Source organism: Molothrus aeneus, chromosome 5 (assembly GCF_037042795.1).
Source record: "Molothrus aeneus isolate 106 chromosome 5, BPBGC_Maene_1.0, whole genome shotgun sequence".
Lineage (NCBI taxonomy): Eukaryota > Metazoa > Chordata > Aves > Passeriformes > Icteridae > Molothrus > Molothrus aeneus.
In genome coordinates this window covers 42107942-42120269 of record NC_089650.1, presented here as the reverse complement: position 1 = coordinate 42120269, position 12328 = coordinate 42107942, and the positions used below count along the sequence as shown (strand labels likewise).

The following is a 12328-nucleotide window of genomic DNA, read 5'->3' as shown; positions in this document are numbered from 1 at the left end:
AGCACCATGACTTAGGGCTTTCACTGAGTAGTAGAGAAAATGCCCAATCCCGTTAGAATTTTTTACACAAAGAACACATTAATTTAGGTAGGGCAGATAGCTCATACATGCATATCTGAGGCATAATTAATGCCCTGTAGATAAGCTATCACGTCCTCAGTTTTCAGTGGTACATTGTGTGTCCATATTGAGTGACAGCAGATGAATACACAAACACCACAGAGGATAGCAACAGAATCATTGCACTTAGTGCAAAGAATCTGAGAGAAATGACAATATAGGAATGATTGAAAGTAGCCTGCTTTACCAGCTGTGCACCAGTGATAGACTAACAGATTGTATTTCATTACACAGGATATCGGTGTAAGATGCAATTAGTAAATTATAAATTGCTATGCCAGTTTTGCTTAGGTACATCTACCCATCCTGAATATGACTATCTAGAAGACATGTGCTACTAATCTAGAGTACAGTTAGGCTGCCAGTGCTTCCAAGATAAACCTATGGCAAGTAGATGGCAAGTAAATCCATTGAAGTAGGTGTAACTGATCACAATGTGTTGATGTAATTACACGTTGCTAGTCCATGGTGCTTGAGCCCTTGGCATACCAACATCTGAGAAAGCACAAGAACAATACACAGTGTACTTCTCTTAAGACTTACAAGAAATTTTCCATTCCTGAATATTCAATTAAATATTTGTAGATAATACAGGGAGAAGGAAGAATGATTGCTAGCTATGGTTACAGCTGGCACATTTCCTGAAGCAGTAGCTGTACATTAGTCTTGGCAGATTGCACACCATCATTATTTTAATTGTGTGTGCCACGTGTGCTCATTGGCCTTGCAGCTGTCTGCTGCATACTTTTTAGTAATTGTTCTTGTCTCTTCTGTTTCACTAGCTCCTAATGTGGCTCCTTCTGATGTTGGAGGAGGGGGTGGAAGCAATCGAGAGCTGACAATAACATGGATGGTAAGTATTGCGCATGCAAGATGGCATGAAATCTGTACTATCTTATATCTGATCTTGCTCCTACTCAAACCTGTGAATGGTTTGTCTCTGGGTCTTGTGAGAACAGGATTTGTATATAATATGTAGTTTTTCAGACTTTTCTCATGAACGAGTATATGAAAAGGAATGAGAAGGAGAGTACCTTAGGGGTTGATGTGTTGGACATTTCTAAAATATCATCTAAAACATTCTAAAACAGAGTTTGAAACACATACTGACTATAATGCATCACTAAAAGCAGACTTCATTCTGCTATTGAAGCAATGGTTTTGAAAACTTATCTATTCTGTGGATTATAGCTAAAGAAAGGGAAAGGAGACACCAAGGTAAGAGGAAATCAAGTCACAGCACAAGACAGGATAAGGATTTATGAACAAAGTTGCATAAGCAAAAGCAGCATGAAAGAGAGAACTGAAATCTACTCCAGGGTATTTGGGGAAGCTAGGGAGAAGAAATAAAAAAAAAAGATTGTTGGATTCCTGTCAGAGCCTATCAGTATCCAGGAAAAACAGAAATAGAGCAGCATTACCTCTGGCAAAGAAGGATGGTTGTGTTATGCTTGAGAAAATTACCAAGTTTGGTTTTTTTTGACCTCTCTGTTCACTGTTGTAAGGCTATGAGATACATATGGCACATTATGCCATTTGTATCTTCTGGGGAATAGTTGTTTCATATGTAGCAGCTGAATTGCCTCTAGGAAGAGTGCTTTTTCTTGGGGGAAGTAATGTAAAGATGTCATAAGTCCAATGCATGTATGTTGTATAGGAATTCTCCTTATGAATATGCAGTTTTTCATCCATATGCATATTTCCTTCTTTTTGTACTTAGGATTGATCATATATCTGTAAAAGTTCTGTGAAACTTCTGTGAAAGTATGACAGAAATAGCCAGCCATATCTTTGAGCTATCAGATTTGTGCTTTCCTGGCTGAGTTTTTTTGGGGGGGTTTGGAGTTTTTTTGTTTCTTAACTGAGTGCAAAATATTTATTCAGTCTTCCTAAGTATTTTAACGGTGAAGAAAAGATTTATAAGTGTCTGAAAAAAGAGGTCCACAGTTCTGTTACAATATATTGGAAAGGTTGGAAGTTTTCCTAATAATAGGTTAGGAAGTAAATGTGTCCTAATTGGCTTAATTCTGGTCTCTTTATTTTTGAAGAGCAAAAGAACACATGCAATGGGCAAGTGCAGAAGACCTAGATTATTTTACTTCATAAGATTTTCTTCTAAAAACTTTAACAAACTACAGAGCTGCTTCTGGCATTGTATATGAAGACTGGTACTCATGGCATTTCCAATACAGTGATAACTTGGCTGTGACCGAACTAAACAAAGAAAATATAATCAGGAGAAAGAATTATGCGAGACCAGAAGTACAAGACCGGTTTAGTATTTCCTGTAGATCTAGGCAGATTTTTATTCTCATTATTTCTCTTACCTAATGCTATGCTTTTCACATCTGTTCTGGGTAGCTCCTTTAGAGAGATAAATTAAGCATGGCTTCAAGTATTTATTTCCCAAGAATCTTCTCTCCTATGTCTAGCAAGAGTTTTTAAATAGAGACTTTAGCTTCACGGAGTCTGACAGACAACAATATATCTATCTGTAAGGCTAAGATAAAAATACATATTGATTCCCCCAAATGTGCTGACATTTGCATATGCTACTCTAAATAGTCCTTAATTAAGAAGAGAAGAACAAAATGTATGGCAGGTTCACATGTTGCTGCCAACCCCTTTTCAGCTTCTTCTATGATTCATAAGCCCAGGTTGAATGAGACAGCCAGAGATGCAATCAAAGTTCTTCTAAGACTTGTTTTGAAAGAGGAACTGAGAAGGAGAGCTAGGAGTGGCATGCCCATTCTTCCTCATTTTTCCCCATTTGTGTTTCCCTCTCCCATTTTCTTTTATAAACTTTTCAGTGGATTCTACAAACTATTCAGCTACTTATTATGTGCAGCCATTGGAGAGAAAGCTGCTTTCAAATTTCATATGAGACCTTTCAGAGTATAATCTTATGTGCCATTCCTGGCTTTCTAAAGTTTTCTCTGGCTGAAAATCATTCTGAGGCTCCAGTCTGCTTACTTTGGCATGTGAGATCGAATTCTGCTTTATTTTAAGCAGCTAGTTACAGTGATAGATTCAGAAGATCAGCTACATGGAAGTTTCATAAAACCTTGCTCAGAATATCTCCACACACGTTGGCCAAAGTGCTGCAGTAGTGGGCAAACACCTAAAGAGAAAATTACTTTCTGTGTCACTGCTCCAAGACCTTTGCCTCAAGATACTCTCTTTCATCTCTGTGAGGTTTCCATTAGGGAAAAAGGTGATGCAGAAAGCTTATTTTCAAAGGATGCTTCTGGTCAACCTCCTGATGCACAGATGAATGATGTGATTTTGGCTGGTTGGGTGCAGTGTCTAATAGTTGTGGTTAAAGCTCTATGGACTGAGAAGGGATAACTGAATGTAGAGCGTTGGTAAAAGAAGAAAAATCCATTATGGCAGATTGTCTTCCTTGATTTCATATTTTCCAGTGTTCCTAGGTATAGGAAATCAGCTATAGTTTTAAGAAATACTTTGGATAGGTACCTTTAATGCCTGTACTGAAAGTGGGAGTCATTTCATTAAAGGATTTGCCAGTTAGAAGCTGGGTAGTCCAAATCAGCATCTGGATCCCCTCCATCATCAGTGAAAAGTGGTAGGATGAGTCATTCTTTGAATGTGTCCATCTTTCTTTGTCAGCTGTGCCAGTTGCCTAGGTGACAAACTTTCAGTAAATTAATATAATTTGGACCAGCCACATAGATTTTCTCTTCACTGTTATTATTTTTCAGGAATATCTACATGTACATGGACCCCTATACTGGCATAATATTTCTGTGTTACGTATCTGCTGTGCCTCATACCTTAGGTCATTTTTTGCTAGCTGCAACTGTTTTATTACACAATTATTCTTGATTTCTTCCTGTGGGAGATAACATGATGTGTGTTGTACTGAGCTCAGATGAGGAAAAGTTATTAAAATGTTTTCCTAGCAAATGCACTAACACTGGAGATCTAACAGGGCCTATTTTAAAGGGGGTGGAAACAAGCCATTGAAGGAAACCAGGATGAAATGGAGGTTTGGTTCAGTGTTTTTACAACATACATATCAATGCTTTCTGCATTATTTATACTTAATTCTCGACCTAGCTGTTAAGCAAAAATTAACATTTTGGTTTTTTGTCTCTACAGCCTTTGTCAAGAGAATACCACTATGGAAATAACTTCGGTTATATAGTGGCCTTCAAGCCATTTGGTGAGAAAGAATGGAGAAGAGTTACAGTTACTAATCCTGAAATTGGCCGATATGTCCACAAGGATGAATCAATGCCACCTTCAACCCAGTATCAAGTAAAAGTGAAAGCTTTTAACAACAAAGGGGATGGGCCATTCAGCCTCACTGCTGTCATTTATTCAGCACAAGATGGTGAGTAAATGTTCCAAATGAGTTTTACACTGTGGGTCCAGATCAGCACTACCAACATCAGTAGAACCTGGTCCTTGACACTGATTAGTGTAGCAGGACACATCCTCAGCAGAGAGGTTGTGCATTGCCTGCCCAAAACACTTGTTCTGAACAGCCAACTCCCACTTTCTGCTCTCTGTGTGATGCAGAGCACTTGGTGGTACTTGCTGGCAGTAAGCAATACACAGCAGGATGCAAGATTCTTCACACAGCTTGTTAAAAGATTTAATAATATAGAAGAAGAATGCTTCTCTTCACAGTGGTTACCTAAAATACTTAGATCTTTATTCAGCAATGTCTCTGTGATCTTAATACATGTATTTGACGTATGCTTAATTTTCTTCTTCTTAACGGACCACATGAAAGCCTGGTATTTTAGTAGATCAGTATCAGAATTTAGCCCAAAATTGTGAAGGAATGATAGTTCAATTGTATCTAGTTACTATTCCAGCATGTTTAGAGTCTCATATAAATCATCCCTGTTACATACTTTATTCTGGTTTGCATGTTGGAGCTATCAAGTGAGTAATTTAACAGAAACCTCTTTCACATTCCATTAAAATATTTTTCTTAATTCTTACTGTAATTGTTTCACATGCTGTGATCTTTAGGATTGAAGTTTAAATGACATTTCCAAACTTAGAAGAAGAGAGAAAGAACTGGAAGAAAGATTACTTTAAATCAGAAGAAATATATACAACATCTTTAATTGCATTATCATCATTCAAGCCTGTTCTAAAAAAACTCAGTTTATTAATTTCTGCCAGAAACCCAAAGAACTGCTAGTATTTTTTTTTCCATAGAGCAAAATCTCCACACAGTCAACAGATGTGGACCAAAGAGCCAAGAGGAGGGAAATGATAACAGGGCCACATTCTCACACTTCCCATTCTATTCTGTGCACTTTATGGAAGATTTATGTCCATGGTTCCCATTAGCACTAATGGGAACTTCACTCACAAATCGGCCACACACAGAGAAAGGACAGAAGAGTCCTCAATACAAGCTGGCTGATGGGGATAATACTAATCTTTTTTTCTCAGGAAAGCACACCTTAGCAAATCATCTTCAACAGCTGCTGCAACAACACAGAGGGGTTTTTTTTGCAATTGCATAAGTGTGTTAGTAAATAGCTATGATGTAATGAAAGCAGTATCAGTCAGATTACACTTAAGTATCCATCCCTCCTCAGAGACTTTATCAACAACTGACTGATAAGTTCCCACGTGTTTATGTTAGGATTATCCATACCATGTCAGGAGTGGCAAGTGTGTTTTTATGGTCTCCAAGTTCAGGGAAATGGTTGAGCCTAGTAGCTCAAAAAGACAGAAGAAAAGCAAATGTGCAGTAGTTCCAGCTTCCAGATAAAGGGGTCACTTGAGTGGCTGCTGATGTTCTAACACAGACTTTTGCAAAGCCCAGATACCTGATAAAAAAAAGTTTGTGATTAAATGATCCCAGATGCAGACTGAAAAAGAAATAGAAGCCCAGTGAACCTACTCCTTTGATTTCAAGCACAAGAGTACAAACCTTACCAGTAATGCTCACAGCTCCTGTGTGGAGCTGTGACCCTGACTACTGCCTATATCCAATCCAGGAACTTCAGAGCAAGTTAGAGGGAATTTTTCCAAGAGATGTAATGGAAGTTACTCTGAAGAGCATTGAGGAGGGAGTTGTCTCCTGGCATCAGGACATGAACAAAATCACTTCCATACCTTGTAGCATGCTTACTGGCTGCCAGCCTGAACTTTGTATAGTTTTGCTTAGAAGATAACTGTGTGATGACCAATATATTTTCAGTGAAGAGAATATATTGTTATGACCATGTGATTTCTTTTTTTATCGGTAGATATAGTGAATTAGAAGGCTGGAGGAAAGCAACTGATGCCATCTTTCTGGCTCAGGAGAGGCTGCAAAATATTTATAGAACAAAAATGACAAATAAGGATGTAGATTATTTGCAGCTCATAAACAAGCATGAGCAGATCCAATATTGTTAGAGTATTTTATCATCAAAAGCCCTGGCAGCTGAAATTTTTCAATATGAAATTTTTTTGAAAGTTCTGTAATGGATACAGTAGAGAAGAGTCTGACAGTGATTTGGGAATAGATTAGATGATAACAACTATTCCACCTGTACTTCTGTACCTTTGAGTCAGCAAGTGATATTATTACTGTTAAACAACAAAACTTCTCAAAGGTACTAAGGAAATCTTAAGCAATATGGTCATGCAATATTCACAGAATCACAGAATTTCTAGATTGGAAGAGACCTTCAAGATCATTGAGTCCAAGCCATGTTCTAACACCTCAACTACATCATGGCACCAAGTGCCACATCCAGTCTTTTTTAAACACATCGAGGAACCTCCACCACTTCCCTGGGTAGATGATTCCAGTATTTGACCACTCTTTCTGTGAAAAACTTCCTCCTTAATTCTAGCCTGTATCTCCCTTGGCACAGCTTGAGACTGTGTCCTCTTGTTCTGTCTGTTGTTGCCCAGAGAAAGAGACCGACCCCCAGCTCACCACCGTCACCCTTCAGGAAGCTGAAGAGGGTGATAAGGTCACCTCTGAGTCTCCTTTTCTCCAGGCTGAATAACCCCAGCTCCCTCAGTCGTTCTTCATACGGCTTGTGTTCCAAGCCCCTCACCAGCCTCGTTGCTCTCCTCTGGACACGCTCAAGCATCTCAACGTCCCTCCTAAACTGAGGGGCCCAGAATTGGACGCAGTACTCAAGGTGTGGCCTCACCAGTGCCGAGTACAGGGGAAGGATGACCTCCCTGTTCCTGCTGGCCACACTATTCCTGATCCAGGCCAGGATGCCATTGGCCCTCTTGGCCACCTGGGCACACTGCTGGCTCATGTTCAGCCGACTGTCAACCAGCACGCCCAGGTCCCTTTCCTCCTGAGCACTGTCCAGCCATACCGTCCCCAGCCTATAACACTGCAGGGGGTTATTGTGGCCAAAGTGCAGGACTCGGCACTTGGACTTATTGAACTTTATCCCATTAGATTCTGCCCACCCATCCAACTGTTCCAAGTCCCTCTGCAAAGCCCTCCGTCCCTCTAACAGATCCACACACACTCCCAGCTTAGTGTCATCTGCAAATTTGCTAATGAAAGACTCTAAACCCTCATCCATGTCATCAATAAAAATATTAAACAGAACTGGCCCCAGCACAGACCCCTGAGGGACACCACTGGTGACTGGCCGCCAGCTGGATGCAGCACTGTTCACCACCACTCTCTGGGCCTGGCCATTCAGCCAGTTCCTAACCCAGCACAGAGTGCTCCTGTCCAAGCCACGGGCTGCCAGCTTGTCTGGAGTGTGCTGTGGGAGACAGTGTCAAAGGCCTTGCTGAAATCCAAATAAACAACATCTACTGCCTTCCCTGCATCCACTAGGCAGGTTACCTGGTCATAAAAGGTGACCAGGTTGGTCAAACATGACCTACCCCTCCTAAACCCATGCTGACTGGGTCTGATACCCTGGCCATCCTGTAAATTCTGTGTGATGGCACTTAATGTAAACTGTTCCATTATCTTGCCAGGTACTGAGGTCAGGCTGACTGGTCTACAATTACCAGGATCCTCCTTTGCACCCTTTTTGTGAATGGGTATCACATTGGCCAGCTTCCAGTCATCCAGAACCTCACCAGTGAGCCAGGACTGTTGGTAAATGATGGAGAGTGGCTTTGCAAGCTCATTTGCCAGCTCTCTCATTACTCTGGGGTGGATCCTGTCTGGTCCCATAGATTTATGAACATCCAAGCATTTCAGTAGTTCTTTGACTGCCTCTTCTTGGATAATGGGGGGACCATTCTGCTCCCTGACACCATCAACCATTCCAGGCGGGCAGGTGTCTTGAGGGCAAGTCATCTTCCCACTAAAAACTGAGGCAAAGTAGGCATTAAGCACTTCTGCCTTCTTCTCATCTGCAGATGCTAACTTCCCTCCTTTGTCCAATAAAGAACAAAGGCTGGTCTTACCCTTCCTTCTAGCATTAATGTATTTGTAAAAACATTTTTTATTATCCTTCACAGAAGTCACCATTCTAAGTTCAAAATGAGCTTTGGCCTCCCTAATTTTTTTTCTGCATGCTCCAGCAGCCTTCTTGAATACTTCCTTAGAGACCTGACCCTCCTTCCAATGCTGATACATCCTCTTTTTATTCCTAAGTACCTCCAAAACCTCCTTGCCCAGCCAGGCTGGACGTTCACCCCGTTGACTGATCTTTCTGCACACAGGGACAGTCTGTTACTGTGCCCTCAAGATCTCTGTTTTGAGGCATGCCCACCTTTCCTAGACTCCTTTGTTTTTAAGGGCTATTTCCCAAGGGATGCTCTGAATAAGTCTCCTAAACAGGCCAAAGTCTGCCTTCCAGAAGTTCAATGTAAGAGTCTTACTGGTGCTCCTCCTGACTTCACCAACTATTGAGAACTCTATTATTTCATGATCACTCTGCCCCAAGCGGCCTCCAACCACCACATCTCCCACCAGCCCATCTCTATTTGCAAACAGCAGATCTATTCCATACAGATGTGTATAAATATCTATATATACATAAATATAGTGACAACTTTTCCCCTAAGTTGTGTATCCTATAATAGATCTATGTTTCTCTAGTTGTAACTCTGGGCATTGTTATTCCCTTCAGTGACTAGGGAATTTCTGTGTTCCCACAGAATAAGCCAAGTTCCATGTCTGACAACTGCTAGTCATATCTGCCTTTGCTAGTAGTGAGTAATGATTGCTAGTAATGAGTGCACAGGCCTCTTGCTTATCTAAATTCCTGTCATTGTGAAAACAATTTTGCAATAATGTATAATTTTTAATTAGACATTTGCATTATTAACAGCCATTGAAAGACAATTACAAAAGGTAACTTTGCATATAAGATTATTTTGTTACCTAGGATACTTTTCGTGAGAGATGTTAGTGATTTTTTTCTTAACAGCGGCTGTTTTGATGCATAGTTGACTGGATGCCCAGTTGGAAGATTAGGTATATGAAAGCTTTCCTCAGCTAGGGCTGCCATGCCAGTCTGTTGCAACTTGTTTCAAAAGGTTCACGACAGAGAACTGTTGTTAACTTGGAAAACTTTATCTTTTACAGACATTGCTAAGTTTATGCCTTTCTTTATTCCTTTCCTCATTTAAAATTCAAACAGCAGCGAAATGAAACTAGACTGTAATATTCTAAGCCCTGGATAAAGGTCTATCACATTATGATGGTCTGTACTCTATGTTGTCTGTTGTTCAGAACTGAGAATGCAAACAAAATCAACTTTATGGTATGCCTTACTAAAAGGGGCTTTGGATTATTTCACACCTAAGTTCAAGTTTGTATGTGCCACTGGACAGCTGTGTATCTAATATCTGCTCTCACAAAAAAATTGTATTATTAGGACTAAGTGACATACATGAGTATTTGTGTGTAACTAACTTTAAAATCTCATGTATATAATATGTGAGCTGCTGCCCCATTTAGTAAAAGATCACTAGATGCTTCAAAGGCTTTATCAAAGGCTGTTTTCAGTTTACACAAATTTCAGCATGAAGTCTGTTGAAGCGTAAAAATACGTAGTCTGAGCTGAGTAACAGGATCATTGCTTTGTTTTTATAGAGTCATTTTCCTTACAGATCATCACTGGACTTGAATTTTACTCAAGAAAAACAGATCAAACACTAAAACTTAGCTCAGTGATGTCAGGAAAATTATATAAAATACTGAAAATAATATAAAATACTGAAGTGAGGAGAATCCCTGTAAACAAGTATAACATTACCACAGGATCAGATTGAATGTTTAACATATGTTTCATCTTCCAGCTCCAACTGAAATACCTACAGATGTGAGCGTAAAGGTTTTGTCATCTTCTGAAATGTCTGTTTCTTGGCATCATGTTTCTGATAAATCTGTGGAGGGATATCAGGTGAGTTTAGTAGTGACTCTGTCAATCCATTTATTAATTTACTGTCAGTAGTTATAGCCAACAATAATTGGCATTCTGGCATTCCATCTCTTAGGGTTCACTTCTCTTTAGTTAGCATGTTCCATGCAGATTTTGCATCTTGAGAAACAGATTATTTTTGGTGTTATGTACTTCATTACTAAAATAGATTAGGAAATGTATGTTTGCACTTTTCAACTAACAAAAGGCACCATTATTTCCTGAAATAACATTGTCTCTTTCATGTAATTGAATGCCTATCTATAACTTCTTAAAATATATTGAAATTAAATTTTGGGTGTAATTTCCAACACATATGCAAAATTGTAACTAACTCTGGCCCACTTAAATTACCAGCAGTTATTAATATATTTCACCAACAAAACCCTACAGTAAGATTTTGACAAATGTCAAAATCCAGTATAACAGAGACGCTGCTATTGTGCAAGACAGTGATGTTTTCTTGATGGTTTCTCTGCTCTGCATGAAAAAGAGCTTCAGGGCATGTTCCATTTGGTCCATCTCAATGGTATTACTGGTGAAAATTGTTCTTGTCCTTCTGCAGAGATGACAACAACCACAGGCTGGGTGCAATGAGAAATGGCCATGTAGTACTCTAGCAGGGAAGTCTTAACATCATCCATGCACAGTAGATGCTGGCAAACTCTGCAGTGTACAGTCTGCTTACTTTGGCTGCAACCCAAAATGAGGGTTTGGGTCTTTAGTTTGTTAGTGACTTACCTTGGGATTTAAGTTTTCAGGTACTTGAAGATATCCTCTATGTTCCAAAATAAGGACATGCAAATGAGTAGCAATCTCATGGAATGTATTTTTTTAATTAAAATCTATTCATAAATAAGTAATACTTGGGCTTTTTTTTATTTCCTGACTTCTGTTTCTGTTTCCATGAGATTTATGTAAAACTTTTGTCATACCTTAACAAAAATAGTGTCCCATATAAAGGTTGATGTCAGGGGACATCAGAGGAAGAAGGGAGGAGAGAGGATTTAGCAGGAATGACCAGGATGAATGGAACACTCAATAGAAAAAACGAAAAAAGAATGAGAAAGAAATGTGGGGGATCTTTGAGTGGAAAAGAGAATAACTGTTAGAAAGGTGGGATATCCTGGGAATGGACTATTTGCTACATGGACTATGGATGTTTGCTACATGGACTATGGATGATGGACTATTTGCTACATGGACTATGGATGTTTGCTACATGGACTATGGATGATGGACTATTTGCTACATGGACTATGGATGTTGGGGGTGTGGCCTTGTTTCGATAGCTGTAGTGTAATTTCATCCACCTATTTGTGGAGAAATTCACAAACCAGCGTGAACTGACTGGCTTGTATGTGTACAGTGAGGAGCTACATTAGAATATAAATTTCTTCCTTTTTCCCCCCTCTTTTTCTAAGAAAATCTTCTGATTATCAGGACTATGTAAAAGATCCCATCTGGCTAGAAAATAAACAGACTGATAGTCCCAAATTACTGCCCCACAATTCTCAATAAGGTATTAATTCTGAGATATTTTTCCCCAGAACAATCACCAGTCTCACTCTAGCAGAAGGGAAGGCAGCAAAAGGAAAGTCCATGCTTCTTCACTGAGGATAAAAATAAAGACTTGTGTTCCTGAAGATCAGAACCCCCATTAGTCCTGAAGGAGCCATAGGACAGGGCAAAAATAGAGAGGGTTGTTCTGGAAGGTTAAGGCTGCAGATAGCATTTGTGAAGTTGCAATAAAAGTTGTGGTGAAAGAAGTATTCGAAGTGCATTATAAAATTCTAGTGACTATCTCTGGAAGGCTCTGGGTCTATTTGCATTGATAAATAATAACCTTTAAATTA

The 12328-nt window shown here is 39.5% G+C and overlaps 1 protein-coding gene across 1 annotated transcript in view; it reads left to right on the top strand.

The window, feature by feature from the left end:
• CNTN1 (contactin 1) overlaps positions 1-12328 on the top strand; it is a 211048-nt gene that overhangs the window by 178011 nt on the left and 20709 nt on the right. The window contains exons 18-20 of the mRNA XM_066550414.1: positions 903-973; positions 4243-4477; positions 10351-10454. Coding sequence (XP_066406511.1) covers positions 903-973; positions 4243-4477; positions 10351-10454 — 410 coding nt within the window. The remainder of the gene's footprint in view (positions 1-902; positions 974-4242; positions 4478-10350; positions 10455-12328) is intronic.